General features: G+C 47.8%; 3 protein-coding genes across 3 annotated transcripts in view; 1 reads left to right on the top strand and 2 right to left on the bottom strand.

Annotated features, from left to right (window-relative positions):
* Positions 1–152, bottom strand: part of PARS2 (prolyl-tRNA synthetase 2, mitochondrial (putative)) — a 2,058-nt gene extending 1,906 nt beyond the window's left edge. Inside the window, exon 1 of the mRNA XM_009993600.1 lies at positions 138–152. Coding sequence (XP_009991902.1) covers positions 138–152 — 15 coding nt within the window. The remainder of the gene's footprint in view (positions 1–137) is intronic.
* A 2,109-nt stretch (positions 153–2,261) lies between these two features.
* On the top strand, positions 2,262–6,489 carry LOC104385185 (chromosome unknown open reading frame, human C1orf177). Its single transcript, XM_009993602.1, is given in 10 exon segments — positions 2,262–2,282; positions 2,388–2,504; positions 2,684–2,812; positions 2,892–2,980; positions 2,982–3,027; positions 3,331–3,498; positions 3,694–3,822; positions 4,556–4,588; positions 5,183–5,313; positions 6,393–6,489. Coding segments are annotated over 10 exon segments (960 nt in total).
* Positions 6,490–9,291: 2,802 nt separating this feature from the next.
* DHCR24 (24-dehydrocholesterol reductase) lies at positions 9,292–16,431 on the bottom strand. The gene is made up of 8 exons (XM_009993567.1): positions 16,279–16,431; positions 15,748–15,853; positions 15,359–15,477; positions 15,006–15,269; positions 14,116–14,259; positions 12,979–13,176; positions 12,153–12,331; positions 9,292–9,851 (listed from the first exon to the last, which is right to left on the bottom strand). The coding sequence occupies exons 1-8, from the start codon at positions 16,396–16,398 to the stop codon at positions 9,698–9,700; spliced, it is 1,284 nt and encodes a 427-aa protein (XP_009991869.1). The 5' UTR covers positions 16,399–16,431; the 3' UTR covers positions 9,292–9,697.
* Positions 16,432–17,208: the final 777 nt, after the last annotated feature.

A 17,208-nucleotide genomic window follows, 5' to 3' on the forward strand; every position in this document is an offset into this window, starting at 1 on the left:
GGGCTTTGTGCTCCGAGCTCAGGGCTGACGCTGGGTGCGAACCCCCCGGGCTGCACGGCTCGGCTTCCCGCCCGAGGGGAGCTCAGCATCCCTGCAGGGCAGGGGGGTGTTCCGCAGCTCCAGCGGTTCCGCCTCACTGAGCCTCGTTCCATCGGGAGTCAAGTAATCCTGTTCACATACAAGGACGGACGAGTTCTTGTCTCGTTAAAAAACGGGATTTGAATAAATAGTCATGTTTGTTAGAGAGTGGGAAACACCAACCTGAGCTTCTGTGTCCCAGAGGCTGGAAATGGGCAAAACGAAGGGAATAAAGGGCACGTTTTTCATGCTGCTGGGTGATGGAGGGGCACTGAAGTCACCAAATGGTCAGCCCGGTGCTGCGAGGCGACTCGGTGTCCTGCAGACACGTCCCCAGAGGGACACGGGGAAGTGCCCCAGCAGCTCCGTGCCCGACCGGGATCCGGCCCAGACCTCCTGGCTGCCAGGCAGCAGCTTCACCAGTTTCATCAAGCAATTGCTTCCCCCCCACGCATTTCTCACCACAATGAAACAAGCAGTGAATGCAGAAGCCGTCTGGGAGAAGCACCCTGGCTTGCCTCAGAGGCTGGAGGAGCAGGACACATCCCTGGGGAAGGGGACACCCCCCATGCTGTGCTGGCCTGGATGGGCACCCAGGGGCAGCCAGGTGCAGTGAGCCAGCCAGCTGGGCTGCAGATCCAGCAGGATAACCAGAGCCATTTTGCATATCCCTCTGGCCAGCTCCTGCTTGCCCAGGAAGCAGATTTTCTCCAGGCAGCCCAGGACAGGAGGGTTGTCATTCACTGCTTCTACCGCCCGTTTGAGCCATGGAAGTACAGCATGTTTCTGCCAGTGACTTATTTCTTGCTGTGCTGATCAAAGAGACAAAAACATCTTGGATTGATTTGCTGGGGCAGCGTTTTGACCAGGAGGGTTTAAGGTCTGTGGGGAAAGCTGGTACCTCTTATGAAATCAGCAGACAGGACAGAACGTGGGGCTAAGCTCAGGGGTTATGTGCCTGAAAGCATGTCTGTGCTCCTTATTTTTTCCATCTGTGCTGGGGGAATCTAAGGAAGGTACTGCTGTCCCTGCAGCCTTTCACCAAACCAGTTGCCTGCTGCTTTCCCAGGGGCTGTTTTATGCCACTGGGGCCTGGGAGAGGTGTGCTCTGTACGTGGCAGGACCAAGGGTATCAACTCCTGTCTGGGGTCTCCCCTCTTCACCCCAGGGAGTTTCCAGGAGTAAGAATGCTGGAGATGGGGAAGGTGAATGAAGGTCCTGAATCAGCCCATGGAGCTGGATATAGCACCTTTCCAAAGCAATCAAGGAGTCTTAGAGAAGCCACAGTCCTGGATCCCCATTGCAGAGGTAGAAAACATTTCCTTTCCAGCAGCCTGCCCAGGTAGCACCAGACCAGGGCTAGGGAAGAGAAGTCAGGGCAGGTGAGAGGCCAAGTCATTCAGTGGCCAAACCACTCTCCATCCTGCCGAGGATTTGCAGTTTGGGCTTGGGCTCCTGGCAGAGAGGTGGCACATCTGACCAGCCCTGGGCATGCTCTGACACAGCTCCTAGGGGCCGTGAGCCCACATCTGGCTGAATAACTTTCCCAAGTACTTTAATTCCCTCCACTGATGTTATTGCAAGTGCACAACTGCAGGACAACGTTTTTATGCCCAGTGAAGGAGGGGACATTCCCTGGGGAACCTGAATGCCAGATGCCATGGTGACAGCTGCCATGGCAAGGACTGCCACCACCCCTGCAAGCCTCAGGGACCAGAGCTGCCATCACAGGGCTGTAGGTGCTGTCTGGGGACATGGGCAGTCAGGTGAGGCCACCAGCCAGGCTTGTCTGGATGCATGGAGGGGAGCTGGACTTCCCAGTGTAGCTCTGCTCACCTCTCGGACTGTTTGTGCCCAGTGGGAAGCCACTTCTTGCACAGGCACTTCTTGCACACAACAGCCTGGGACACTCAGCTGAGGCTGGGAGCAGCCCAGGGGGGAGCTGTGGGACACGGGCTGCTCATGCCACAGCTCCCTAGTGCCTTTCCAGCACTCAGCAACCACAGCGCACGGAGGAGTGGGACATGGAGCAGCAGATCCCCGTGTCCATCTCCCCTCCTCACCCGAGGATGGGCTCAGCCTCGTGCTCTGGCTCTGTGTTGCAGGGGAAAGCACCAGCCTCTGGCCAGGCCAGGGCAGAGGGGAGCTCATGGCTTACTGGGCTGCCCCAGCCCCGCGAGATAATGAAGAGGCGCAAACTCCAGGTGAGAGCTGGGATTCACCCACCCTCCGTGCACGTCGGCTGCGGCTGAAGGGAGCAGGCAGTGCTGCCCAGCCCCTTCCTCACCCTCCCTGCTCTCCTCCTGCAGCAGCAAAAGCTGGGCCCGGGGACATACAACATCAAGGACTTCCTGCAGGAGACAAGGCCCTGCAGCCTCCGGGGGATCTGCAACACCAGGGAGCAGCGGTTCCGGGACGTGCACAAGGTCTGTCCGCCCTGGCACGGGAGGTGCTGGGAACGGTGCCCACCAGCAGCAGGACCTGGCTCTGGGCTGATGCCTCCAGAGAACGAGCCCTTCGCAAGGGACAGAAGGAGCGGGCACCGTGTCCTGCTGCCGGGCTGGGGGCTGTCCCCCTGCCCACAGCCACCTCTCCTCTCCCACAGGATTTCACCCCTGGCCCCGGCATGTACGGGAACCCCTACGTGCACCTGGCGGAGAGGGACCAGCGCTCCGCCGGCACGCGGGGGCTGATGGACAGCAGGACGCCCAAGTGTGCCCTGCCAGAAGTCGAGGCAAGTTCTGCCCCCTGCCCTGGGGACCTGCTGGTGGGGCGGCCCTGTCCCACTGCCCCTCACCCCTCTCCCCCTGCAGGGCAGTGGCCTGGGACCCGGCACCTACAACCTGCGGAGCAGCATCGACGAGGTGGTGCGGCGGGCGGGGGGCTGCCGCCCCCCCCCGCCCTCCCCGCGACAGGAAGAAGCCTGCTGGTGGTGGCCGTGGTGGCCTGGCTGCCTTGGAGGTGCGTGGCCCAGGGGGGTTTCTCAGCGAGCTGTGGCATTGCCAACATATTGCTGTGAGGACGGAGAGCTGCCTTATGTCAGCATAAGGGATGTTGCTCTTTGACTTCCCTTGGATCCTGGAAAAACACACCCATTAGCTAATGCATATTTGCAGCAGTGAGCAGGTCAAGCAGGACAGTGGGCTGGTGCCCCTGAGGAGAAGCAGGGCTGAGGTCTCATGGCACAGGACAGATGGGGTGGCCAGAGAGACCATTGGCAGCAGAGCTTTTCACTTTGCTCCCTCATCCCAGGAGGGGAGAGACACCAAGCGAACCACCAGCACTGTCAAGGGTTTCGTGGATGAGCTGATGTTGAAGGAGAACAAGAAGAAAGGCTGCTTCAGCACCCTGCCAAGGAACCCGGCCTGCCCCACGGAGAGGATCTTCTGGGCCACGCTCAGCCAGTGCCCCAGGGAGGCGGTCAGTGGCAGCAGGGACAGCAGCACCAGCCCGTGTCACCCGTGTCCCTGGTGGTGGTGTGGGTGTCTGGTGTGGGGAGGCATCAGGCGCTGGGGGGGATGGCTGGATGCGTGACAGGAGGGATGGGTGGCTCTCTGATGTCGTGTAGCTCCCTCCACCAGCAAACTGAAGTGTAACAGGTCTCCTTCTGCCCAGTATGCAGTGGGGCCAGGCTCATACGACCCGAAGCCCGTTCAGAGATCCGTGTGCTCCAGCCAACCCGCGTTCGGGTCATCTGCCAAGAGGTTTGACAGGAAGTCCTTCCGGCTCTTTACCGGGAATGAGGTGAGCGAACGGGCACAGCAGGGAGAGAGACAGAAGAATGGTCAGGCTCTGAGCCTCCTCCACAACCATCCCCAGTCCATTACCAGCACCTCTGGGAGAGGACAACACTCTCCTGAGCCAAAGTAAGGGTGAGTGCTCCTCACCTGCTTCAGCCAGATAAACATTAGAGGTGTCCTCTGAAGGAGCAGCACCCCAGCACTGATCTCGAGTCAGGTGTCTCTGATAGAAGGGCAGACTGACCTCAGGAGGTGCTTTTCTTTCCCCATTATCAAGAAAACCTGGGCAACTTAGCCAGGTGCTCCTGTTTTAGAGAGATGAGTCCCTCTCCATGTGCTGTTGTTCTTGCCCAGAACAGGTTGTTAAAGAACAAACAGTGAATAAAAGCCCACAGCCTGATGTCCTGCTAGGTCAAGGGAAAGGTGTCCCTGCATATAGCAGCACATTGAGCACCCTACTGAGCACATGCTGCCTGTAGGCAAGTGAGCTTGTCTGAGCAGAGGGATAGGAGTTTGGCAGCAACCATGTTATCTCTGCCTGCACCTTCAGGCCTTTGCCCTTTTCAAGGGATGCTCAGACAGTTCTTCCCATTAGATTCGTTCTGCATCAGCTGCAAGCAAGTGGATGCACTTCATTGATGAGGGCAGCTGCATTTGAGTCCTTTAGGTGCCAGGACCTCCTTGTATCCTCCCAGAAAGTCACATTCTGCTGCATGAAAATCAGTTTTATATCCTAGCAGCATCAGCAGCATGTTGTAGGGCCAGTGCAGGTAGGAGCCCTTCCCTTTGTACCCATTCCTGTAGCTGTATTAATCTTGGTAGCTTCCCTATGGAGAACCAGAACAAAGCCTAAAGGACTCAAAGCAGACAGGGAAAGCTTTAGTCTGAAATAGTCCACCTTGGCTAGGGAGGAGGAGCAGGCTTCCACAGCTTCTCTCCTTTATCCAGCTGAGTGGAAAACAGGCAACTTGAAAGGGGTCAAGGATGAAGAAATCTTCCTAACTGCTGGGGAACTTGACAGATTACATTTCAGTGGGGAGGCTGTGACATGGCAGCCCTTCACTACAGTGTGCAGTAGGTGACTGGTGAGTGTGCTCAAGCCCACAGACCTTACTGACTTATTTATGGACCACTGTGCTAAAGAAAAACTGTTGATGAAGGAGACAGGCTGGGCTAACACCTGTTAGTGTGTCTTTTCCTCCCTCCCACATGATACAGGCTCAGCCTGCTTAAGATACACCCCATATTGTTGTATGTTTTGCAACCGAAGGCCTGGCCACAGGAAAGCACCACCTGGTTTTGACCAACTCACCCTCCCCACGCTGCCTCTGGATGAGGAAGCCCATAAGACCTTCTCCTTCCAGAACCATGTAGGTGTTGGTCGCTACGACATCACCAGGAAGGAGAAATACCCCCCAAAGATGAGGTACCAGTCCCTGTACCGGTGCGACACGCAGCGTTACCTGAGCGACCTGCAGCGGGACACCTACTTGCTGTAAGTCTGACTGGCAGGGCTGGCACTGGCAGGAAAACCACCTTGGGCAGCCCTGAGGAAACCAAGAGCACGCGTTACTGACACGACAACTGACATGAAACAGGATGACCCTGCAGTTAAAGCACTGAACCTGGATTGAGGAAGGCCCACCAACCCTCCCCCAACCTGTGGATGGGGAGGTTGGGATTGCTGCCCCTCTCCTCTCCCAGGAAAGGATGGAGAGCTCTGTGCTTCCCCACCACAGAGGGGTAGTGGGAGGGTTGAAGAGCTCCTGGCTCTCAAGGCACTTCTCAGATGCCAAGGTGGTAGTTTTATCTTGTGAAATGTAATTTGCCTGCAGTGGAGGTGTAGGCAAATAGTTTCCATAAGTTAGAGGAGGTAGGCTGGGAAGGAGCTGGGAGGTGGATGGATAATCAGGCTGTCTGGGCTCATTCCCAGTGCCAGCACTGGACTGTGCAATGGCCCTGAACACAAATCACCTTCTCAAGCTGTGCTTTGTTTTGCCCATCTGAGGAAGGAGGGTAACAAGGCTCACTTCCACTGCAAAGAGCTTTGAAACTGCTAGTATGAAAACCCTGTGAAGCAGTTAGGAACTGCACTAATGAGAGCCCTCAGGGTAGCCCTCTGCTCTCACCTTTGCTTGTGGCCAAGATTAGCGAACTGCTGCGTGGCACCACGGGCTGGCAGCTCTGCTAAGGCCTGTCTTGATCTCCAGAGGGTAGTTGGAAACTGGTCTTGGCTGTATATACCTCAGCAGCTTCAGTGGGGCAGCCAGAAGTTAGCTGTCCTGTGATGGAGAAAGCACAATGCAATCCAGCTTTCAGTATTGCCCAGCTTTGTTAATTTTGCACTTCCAGAAGGAATGAAAAAGGAATCTGAACAGCGAGCAGGACTCGGGATTCAAACACATCTCTCTGATCAAATAGCACTAGCTCCAAAATCACTTTTCAAACTACAGCTCTGCTTTCTAGGGAATAGCCAGGCTTTTAAGAGCTCTGTTCACCTCTATGCTCATTAAGTCTAATGAGATTAATCCAGCCAATAATCTGAACCCACTGAATCGCATCCTTTTTCCACAGTGAGCGGCTCAGGCCTGTTGCTGAAAACAAATGGAGTGGTTTGATTTCTGCTCCACGTTGTCCAGATAACTCTGCCCCTGCTGTTTTCCAAACATAAGATGGTGCTGGGAAGCCCAAGTCAGCAAGTAAATGGCAGACAGGCCAAAGGAGGAGATGGGCTGGATGAAAATACAGCGTTGCTGTTCTGCAAAGCAAGAATAACTCAAGTCTTTTTCTATGGTAATAAAACATTCCTAGACAATCAGCAATCTAACTGTTCTGTAGAGTAGTTAATAATTTCCACCTTGACCTTCTAACCCAGCCTATCCTATGATTCTATATACCTGTCCTCTGCCATCTTTCAAGTGGCTGCATGCAAGGATCTTCATCGCAAGTTGCAACGTCCAGCTCCACCTGAATTAAAAATGCAAGTGTTTATAAGCAGCTGGAGTGAGCTGGGGGGAATTTAGTGTCATCGTTCCACATTTTTTAGGGTATCAAAGCCTAGAGGCAATGGAGAGAGTGAAATGAAGAGATCCATGTCAGTGGCAATGAAGGAGGGCCGTAAAAACATCCTGTGAGTACTCTGGTTCACTTAAGAGTTAACCTTTATGAAGTCTTGCATTAGTGGGATAATTAGATATCAACTGGGATAATTAAATCTAGGTGTAATTACATCTTAGTTGTGGCTGATTAAATATGCTAATTAAATCTGCAATTTTCCTTTGGTGGGGCAGGTAACACAGGTAAAAGTGGTGATGTAAGGAAACCTTGATGATTGTCCTAGAGAGGCAGGTGAAGGAGGAAGGAGGCCCCTGCAGGGAGAGGCCTGGGCAGGGCTGTGGGGGAGCAGAGGAGGGTTGTGAAACGCAGCGTCAGGCGGGGCCAACACAGGGCGTGATGAAAGGGCTTTGGCACCTGAGCTGCAGGTTCAGTGGGGCTGAGGCATCTGGCAGCCTGGATTGCAGCAGGAAGCCTGGAAGCTTCTCTCTGGGAAGAAAGCATGGGGAGAGGATGCACCAGCTGTGACAAGGCAGGGGCAGGAATACCTTCAGCTACATCCACAGAGCTGCTGCTCAGGCTTTTCCGAAGGCAACAGGAGCTGTGGATGTGAAACTCCTCCAGCTGAAGAGGGCACTGAATCTTTATCCTCGCTCCTGTGGCTGCTCAGTCAAACCAGGGATTAGATTTCTTAGTATCAAGTAAAAATTAATTAAAAGACACCACTTGGAACAGTACGCTGGCTAGATCTTTATTTTAAACAGCCCGTACAACCAAAAATTAAGAGCAACAGCAATTATGTGTGTGCATGTGTGTGACTGATACAGTTACAGTACCCAATCACGTCATACAAGGTTTGCCAATAAATTAAGGAGTGAAAAAAACAAATACAGTGCATACCTAAAGATCATCAGTACATAAGTGAGAGAAACACAGCCCAAGTATTTGCATATCCTCTAGCTGTATCAACATTGCCCTTTAAAAGCTAACCAACCCCCTTCCTGCTCCGTGCAGATTATTTTACAGGCACTGGGCTAAACTGTAGCTTTGTGCCAGGGACAAGGAAACGGCTCCTGTGCTGCTTCCTTGGCAGGGGCAGGAAGGCAGGTTACACCCTGAGAATGTGTGTTTGCCTTCTGGTGTTCCCCAAAGCCTGGAACAGTGTAGCAGACACTCCTGGATCACTGACACAGCCCTGTGGCCTGGGCAGCACTGCAGGTGCTCTGCACTGGCTGGGTCTCCCCTCGGCAGGCTGCCCCTGCGTGGGGCTCTAGGGAATACCTTATCTGCACACCATTTGCCCAGCATGCATCACTGAGTAACAGGGCAGACTTATTTTTGTTACTGCTTTATCATTGGTTTCATCTGGACCATAAATATCCATCTATCAATAAATAAAATCATTGGTTTAGCACTCACAAAAATGACATTGCCTCGCAGTGGGAACTGTTCAAAAAGCTCTTCGTGTTACCCCCAGTCACAAGCCCCAAGAAAATTACTTTCTCTCAAGCTCAGTAAGGTTTTAATTAACAATTTCAAGCACAGCTTGGACAAGAGATGAGCCTGGTTTGGAACCATGTTTCTGGCTACAGGGTCAAAACATTTCCACACTTTGTCACTTGAGTGTGACAGTGCAGTTCTCAGCAGCAAGTGGCAGAAGGGGAACTGAACAGCACTTGCTGTTGGTTTCCTCTGCAGGTGACTGAAACAATCCTTTTACAAAGCCTATCAACCTACTCCAGCTAAAATGAAAAGCAAAAATGGCACTCAAGTCAGAACCAAAGCCTGTGTGTGTATCAAGATTCACAACAAGAGTTCTCATCCACAGCTTTAACAAACCTCGTTATAAATAAAGCCTTGACTTTATTTTCCTACTGGCCAGAACAGAATGGTATGAAGTAAAGCACATCCTCCTCCAACTGAGTATTTGTAAGGCACTAAAATTAACCAACAACCAAAAATCAACACTCCTCCCCAAACAACAAAATAAAATTGAAATAAACACAGCCACTCCCAGTACAAACTGAAATTAATAATTGCCTGTATGAACTAGCAGCATTTTTTTTTTCAGTTGTCTGTGAAGCCAGAACATTTGATATTTTGGGGCAAAACCCAATGCACTGTTAACCAATTAAAAAGTACCTAAAACCTACATCCACTCATACTTTATAATCCAAATCAGTCCAAATCAGATAGGCACAAGTAAAAAGCATTTCCTTCCCACCTCCAGGCTCACTTGGGAAGCTGAAGCCCCTGTCAGGGGGTTGAAGTGCCCTGTCTGGATCTCAGCAGGGTACCACTCCGGCAGCAGAGCACCACACTGCACCACCACCAGGCTGTGGGACCAGCACTAAGCTGTCCTTACAGGGTTACCACTGGAGGTAAACGGTTTTAACATTATGATTAATTTGACCAAACATTCAACTTTGGCACCTACTCCTGACCCCTCCTTCCAATTTCCAAAAGTAATGTTAAATATAGCTATGATACACAGCTGGTGTGACTCCAGTATCTTCCTCCTTTCCCATTATTTTTCTTATGCTTGGAAATAGGCAGATTCACCCATGTCACAACATTAGATACAAAGGCTAGCACTAAGATTTCTTAAAAACAATCACTCTGAGTTTGGAAAATGTTTTTTAAAACATACGAAGAAATACTAAACATAAATTCATAAAGCAGGAATTCATACCTTTAAACATCAGCAAGAATAAGCTTATTTGGAGAGCAATAAAGCTTTGCTTTTTTTTTTGAAAAGGACCTACTGACTAGCTATAGGTAATTTCATTTTTCCCTGATTGCTTAGATGATTAGATCATCCAGGCTCAGTGCCTGGCAGCTTTGCAGATTTTATCATACACTTCTGGAAAGGCATCCTTGCAATTCATTTGCTCCCTCAGCTTGTGGTATAAGGAACCATCAAACATATCCCAGAACTCCTCACGGGTCATGTAGCAATCTGCATACAGCATCTGGAAACTGGAGGGGGGGCAAGAAAAAGAAAGAAGAGAGAGATTCAGTACTCATTATGCTGTATTTCAAATGGTGGCACTAAAATTTAAAAATCAAGGTGGGAAAAGAAACTGTTGCTTTTAAAGTATGTGTTGGGAATGCTTCTTTAGCCATACACGTATTAATACTGACATTCGTTTTGCTACTTCAAAGAGAAAAGGAGAAGGACCCAAAAAAGTGTATAGAACAGCAGTTCATCTTTGGACATCCTAACCATGTGAGGCAGATCTTCTGACAACTTGTATCCTAACAACTGGTGTTCACAGAAACACAAGTCTCAGAAATCCTCAGAACTTCCCCAAATCCACAGTCTGGCCCCTTGCACTGAACCTAAATTCTCCCTGACAAATACTTTTTAAACTGCTTTTAAATGCCTGCTTTCATTTTTATTCCATTCAAAACCTTTTAATCTCAGCCTCAAAAAAAAAAAAGAAAAAAAAAGAATTTTGTATTTTTTCTGCATCCTTTGCTGTGATCCATGGAGGTACCATCATGGTGTCTTGTACTACAGTTTCCTTGAGCTGGACCTTGAGAATATAACTGGGAAGGCAAAACTCTGCCAAATCAGACCAGGCTGATAAGATAAATTAATACTGCAAATGAAGCAATGGTAACAAAGGTCCACTTACAAAAATAAATTAAATCCTTATTTAGCTGTGGGCTCTTCCTTACTCTCATACTGTGTGCTTGGAGATGCAGCCAGCATGACAATACAGCAGTAAAAGTCAAATGTTACATAAAAGCTCTGCTGTTGTGTATGATTACAAAACGGAAAGATTAGACATTATTCATTGTTCATTTCCCAGTGACAGGTAGAGAAGAGACAAAACTTTGCTAGTAAAGAGTTTTAAATTAAAAGCTTAATTTCAAGTTAATTAAAAACAAGCTTAAAATTAGCTTTTGGTTGCTTTGTTCTCTGGCAGATCACTTACTGCAGCTCAGAGTAATTTACACTCTCCAGATCATCTTGAAGCAGATTCACCATCATTACTCAGCCACATGGGATGTAATCACTGTTAGACTGAGAATTAGGTCAAAACAGAAATGTGGATAACTTATACTGATGGTATAAAAATACCCTGTAGTTGTTTTTTGCTCCTGAGAAGCAAGTCTGTAACTGCTTCTCCACTGACACCACCACAACAAATTAGGCTGGCACGAGTCTGTGACAGATGGTGGGCACATACCTCACGCCTACTGCGGGCCTATCTAACAAGAATCGGGGCAGGGAAAAGGAATCTATGCAAGTACAAGTGGTGAGGGAGGAAAGACTTCCCCATGGCCAGCAGGGAAGAGTCAAGGCTGGCCCCTCTGTGCAAGGACACAGCAGAGTAAGGGCACAGCAGAGCAAAGATGGGGCAGAGCTGCAGCACGACTGTGGGGAGCAGAGTGTCCCAAGGGCAGACAGGGAAGCTGTCCAAACAGGCTGTGGGATTCCTGGAGGGACTGCAAGTAACTGTGGCCAAACCAGCACTTGCTGTGCCCTTGCTTTGAGCTGGCCTGAAACAAGTCAGCCTTGAACAAGCTCAGTGTCTGCCTTCCCAAGGGTCAGGCCAGACAGCCTCACTGACAGCAGGCACCCACCCAGGGCAACAGGCTGTGGGACACTGTGTGGCTTATGCCCAGTCAGCACAGACCTGCTGAGGCCCTCTTGCCCCTGGCTGCAGGGATGGACACTGTGGCAGCACAGAACTGACTACCAGAGGAGCCTGGGGCTGAAAGGATGCAGGGTGACCTGAAGCTACCCAGCTCCCAAACACATTGCAGGAACCTTCAAACTGAACTTTAAACTATTCTTTTTTTAAAATGTAAGAGGGCAGATTTAGGTTAGAAAGAAATTCTTCACCAGGAGGGCAGTAAGGTGCTGAAATAGGTTACCCAGGGAGGCTGTGGAAGCCCCTCCCTGGAGGTGTTCAAGGCCAGGTTGGATGAGGCTTGTGCAGCCTGGTCTGGTGTGAAGTGCCCCTGCTCACAGCAGGGAGGTTGGAACCTGATGGTCTTTAAGGGCCCTTCCAACCTTAACCATTTTATGATTCTATACTTTCAGTCAGTGTGCTTGTTGGGTTGGTTGGTTTTACAATCAAATAATGGAAGTGAAATGATACTTTAAAATCCTGACATCAACACGAGTAATTACAATTAGTTTTCAAGTATTGTGGTTGCCACATTACTGCCATGTTAAAGTGCTGTGGGATTAAGTAACTCTAGTTAAACCACATGGGTGTAAATTACAAAGCATTATTACTAGTCTAAGGGGTGGATCCTTACCCATGCACACTTCTTACAAACTTTTCCATTTGCCTCATCGAAGCCCTGGCTTCAAATTGTTTCCTTTTGGGTTCTCCATAAGCTCCTATATCCACATAGAGTTCTGCTTCATCCCCTTTTGGATGAACCATACCTGGATTATTTGGCAATATGAAAGGACATAACCAAAGAGGGTACACCTGCAGAGGTAAGAAAACTTTATCACTCATTTTTAATATAACAATATTTTCAGCTATCTCTTAATAAAGGTGACAAAACTTAGAGTTAAGAAGATTTCTTCCCGATTTAGAGTTGAAATTTACACACTCCTCCCTGTCCAGTTCTCTTGATCTAGTTCTTAGGCCCACTTTTGAATAGAAATAGATTGAGATGCTCAGAGTATGGGCTGTGTGGTCCTAGAATTACATCTCCTCCCCCTTAAATATTTGAAATTTTAAAATCCAGGACAGTCCAAACCTGAAATTTCCAAGTTCGTGCTTCTTATACTAATAAATATAAAGTAAGAAATAAAAGCTAGAGAGGGAAATTAATTCCCACAGCTGGGGTTTAGTGAGAGCATCAGTCATTTTAGGTGAAAGAAAAACCAGTTCAAGTTTTACTATGTGATCGAATTTTCTAGAAGTGTTGGCTTTCTACTAAAGTTTGAATAACACTGTTTAAAATTATTTATTTATTTTTTCAGAAAGCTATGCTAATGTCTCCCTGGCATCACAGGCTGGCACAGCACTCCCCAGGAGAGAACAACGACCTTTCACACAAGCAGACTACTAACAGCTCTTGTCACACCCAGTCCAAGACTCACTGCGTCTTAAAAACGTGTCCTTACATTAAGGTCAACGTGGAAGGTCTGGATAGATTTTTCAAGGCTCTTCATTGGCACCAACATGTCTTGAACAACGTGGTGCTGCTCATACAGCTTCCGAATAGCTTCTCCTTGGGTGAGTTTTAACAAAGAGATTTTTGGAGGAACCATCCAGCCAAAGAGGTAACGGAAAACCGGGTTATTGCCAAAAGGAATGATATCCTTTGAAGAGGAAAGAAAAAAGGTTTGCCTTAAGAATGTGTAAGTGAACCAAAAGACTCATTCAGAATCCTCAGAGCAATGTAAGGCAGACTTGTAATAAATGTAACTGCTAATACTTTTGCTAAACTTCTGTAACACAAAAATGAACAACTAAAAGAGGCCGGGACTGACCAGCCCTGCCCTAACCCTCCTCTGGTTACAACGATGAATTTTTAGTCACATGAATCAAAACACACTCAGCCCCAAATACTTTCAGACAATGAAGTTCAGAGAACGGTCAGTTATTATCTTAAAGCAGCTCAGGAAGGAGCACCTAAGAATCTAAACTTACAGGACTCCGGCAAGAACAAAGCAAAACAAGATTGGGTCTTAAAAGAATTTTAAAGCTGTAACATTTTTAGAACTTCCTGCATAGCCAACTCCTGCTTAACTTCTCTGGTCTCTCACTCCAGAGATTCAAAATGTACAAATGGGATAATCTTTCAGAATGCCAGCTGAAGAGATGTGTAAATGCACATCACAACAAATACCTTTATGAAATATAAAATCATGACCTTCCTGCGTTATTACTATTCTGAGTTTAGGGAGGGCAAAACTTCAGCCATAATTTAACATTCATATTTTTTCCACCATCTGCCTTTGAAAATCACTGAATGGGTGCACAAATTTACTGCTGAAATAGGTACTTGAGCTTTAAATTCAGAAAAGCATTAAAATAGAAATTAGGAGGATATGATGGAATGCCTTATCTATAAAGAATTGTCTTTGGATTTCTTCTCTCCAAATGCAGGACTTTTACATTGGCCATAAACTTCACTGTTTTTTTCTGCCATGAAAGACAGAAGTGTTGCCAGAGGGAAGAAGGTACATTGTACCTACACCTGGAGAGAGCAGAGCACCTTCCTGCAGATGTTACTTTAACTTTGGAACTGGTCTTACTTGAAGCTCCCAGAAGATACTGCGTGTATGTCTGTGGTAATAATGTCTTGAGGGAATGTATTCTGTTCCAGTCCTGTCATCTTTCAAATACTTCTCCACATGCTTAAAGAACCATGGCTTGTAGTAGTTGCCAATTCTGTTTATCTACAAGGAAAAAAACATTGGTTAGCAAACAAACTGCTACACCTCACTAGACATCAAGTATTTCCACAAATGCCTTTACTGTGAAGAATGAATCTTATACCCTCCCTGACAGTTTGAATGACACTGTCACAAGAGATCTAGGGAGCCTTCATTTCTCCACAGGCATGGCTCCTTCTTACTTCTCTTGCCATTAAAGCTGAAGTTGAATGAGGTTTGCTAAGCTTTGCCTGTTACAAGTTAACTAAGGCCATGAATGTGACAGAACCAGATTCCTAAAATGCCAATGACTCAACCCATTGTCTCACTATGGCAGAGGAGAAACACTCAGGTTGAGGGTTGCAGTGAACATTTAGTGCAGCCCTCCTGTAAATGTCCTTGATGTGTTTTACCAGTAAAAATTATTAAAAGCTCGCTGGGCAAAGAGTTCCTCTGGAAAACTGCAGTTTAAAACAGCACGGTACTGTATATGGGAAAAGAAACTTCTCCACCTCCTGAGGCACTGCAAGGAAAAGGCTGCACACTAAACTGTTTGCTGGAACAATTAACTCAGTGGGTCATTTCTTATCAACTGAAGAGATTCAGAGTACAGACTCTCTTGTAGTAACAAAGAGCTGTAATGTAAAATATTCTAACTTTTAAAGCCACGTTTAGAGACTGTTCCAATCTCATAATAATTTTGGTTTCAGAATGGCCTACAGCACATATAGCTTCAGTTAAAACTTAAAGAGTAACTTCCCTTTAGTTACCTTGCTTTGCTCAGCTTCATCAGTCAAGACTCCTGTCATGATGACTGCTTCTTCCAAAGAATACACAAGTCCTTCCACAAAACTATTCTCTTTCTTCTTAGATTCTTCAGTAAACTTTTCACAAATCTTCTGCAGTCCCCTCACAGGCTCGTAATATATTCTGACATATTTCTTGGCAGGAATCATCTTTATTTCTGCTGCAACCAGGAAACCCAGAGTACCACAAGACCAAGGCACTGCATAAAATAGGTCTGAGTTTTCAGTCTGCAAAAAGTATGTCATACTAAATCATATATCCACACTGTAAGTGTCAACGACATTGTAAATGATAGCAAAAGAACAGTTTGTCTTACTGGTGAACATCTCACAAGGCTTCCATCAGCAAGAACAAGTTCATAGGCCACGCAGGTGTGTTGGAAAAGTCCATAGATATGGGATGAAGACTCAATGCCAGTCCCCATGATCAGGCCACCTTATCAAGAGAAAGACATAACACATCAAATGGAAAATACTCCAGAGGTGCTTTACCAGAACAAAACCCCACTTTAAAGCTTTGGGTGTGGCTTTGAAGACTAGTAACAAAAATAAATAAACAATGAAGTGCTTATAACATAAATACCACAACAGAAGGTTCAACCAAGTATTTCAGTGATCTTTAAAATACTGCAACATGTTACTGCATGAGAAGCTAATGAAAATGCTGCAAAATCAGTGAGTCTCTGCTCACCAGAAAGACCCTTACCTACAGTGAGATCATCAAGCTCTGGTACCACAGGAATAGTCCAGCCCATGGGATTCAGGTGTGCAGTCAACTGGCCCATGGTAACCAAAGGTTCCACACGAACAACCTAAAAGCAAAAAAAACCCCTCAATTCCCCTCATGAAACATAAGTTGAGTGTTCAGCATCAGCAATGACAAAACGTGACTAACTGGATTGTACTTCCATCTGTTACCAGAATTCAGGGACTTACTTTCCTAAGAGCACTACTAAAAATAGTTGAAACTGTTTAGTGATTCCTCCTCTGCCTCAACATCTTGTTGCTCAGTCCTCAGAGCCACAAATGAATCTGGCCTTACAGCTAAGCAATTCCATATGCTGGGTTTTTTTTGATAGAATGATCCAAGCACACCTTCTAGGACTTTACATTTGGTGGGTCTACTGCTACAAATACCTTTGCTCTTCATGGGATCCAATCTCTTCTTGAGCTACAAACACAGTAAAAAAACCCCACTAACTTAATTACTATGGAAGCTTTCTGATTGATTTGTTACCTGTCTTTCACTGTCCACTTCCAGAACATCCATTAGGTTGATCATGATGTTCTTATGTGTCTTCTTGTACTTTCCAACACGAAGTGACACAGTCAGCCAGCCAGGACGGCCAGTGCACATGTATCTCTTGCTGCCTTCCTCCTTCCATTGCCGAACCTGCAAGAGGAAACAACTGAGCTGATGCTGTAAGGCACACACACGTTGTGAATAATGAGCACTGGAAACACTTTTCCCCCTAAGTAAGTGTTTGGAAATACTGTTACTCCTCTACATGCACGTTACCTGCCAGGAACAGAGCCTGGTTGTCTCTGTGTTGAGCTGAGATGCTTTGGAAACCTCTCTTCAGACCTCTGAACTTCTAAATGTAATTTATAGAGGGGTCTATTTATGCAGAGGAAGTATTTCTGATACCCCACAGCTTTTGGGTTCTTTTGGAGACAGGATTCACAAAACTTGCCAGAAACTGACAGTTTTAAGCACCCACAGGAAAACCCGTGAGGGGGTTTCTCTGGGGGAGGTATTATCATTGTCATAGATAATCTTAGTTCTGTGAAGGGTCATGAAGTAACGAACACACCTCCTGAACGCACCGAAAAACGGGCTGAGCCTGGGAATGAAGAAGCTAAAGGACCAAAGCTGAGCAGGGACAAGTGTGAGCCATGAACAGGATCCACGACCAGCGCGGTCAGACGCGGAGAACGAGCACGAGCAGCAGAATTCCCTGCTCAGCCCCGCGGCCACCGCGGCTGCTGAGAAAAAACCCCAAACAACCCCAAACCCTGGAAGAACAGCTCCGCGCACGTCTGGGCATCCCCACCCGCAAGGAACACGCGGCCGGACTCGGATTCCGAGCAGCAGAGACGGACGGAACGGCCAGAAACACGAGAGAGCGCAGAACCGAAGCACCAAACCCCCCCCAGGTGGGGGGGG

The sequence above is a fragment of the Chaetura pelagica genome, unplaced genomic scaffold, assembly GCF_000747805.2.
Source record: "Chaetura pelagica isolate M959 unplaced genomic scaffold, ChaPel_1.0 scaffold433, whole genome shotgun sequence".
NCBI classification, from domain to species: domain Eukaryota; kingdom Metazoa; phylum Chordata; class Aves; order Apodiformes; family Apodidae; genus Chaetura; species Chaetura pelagica.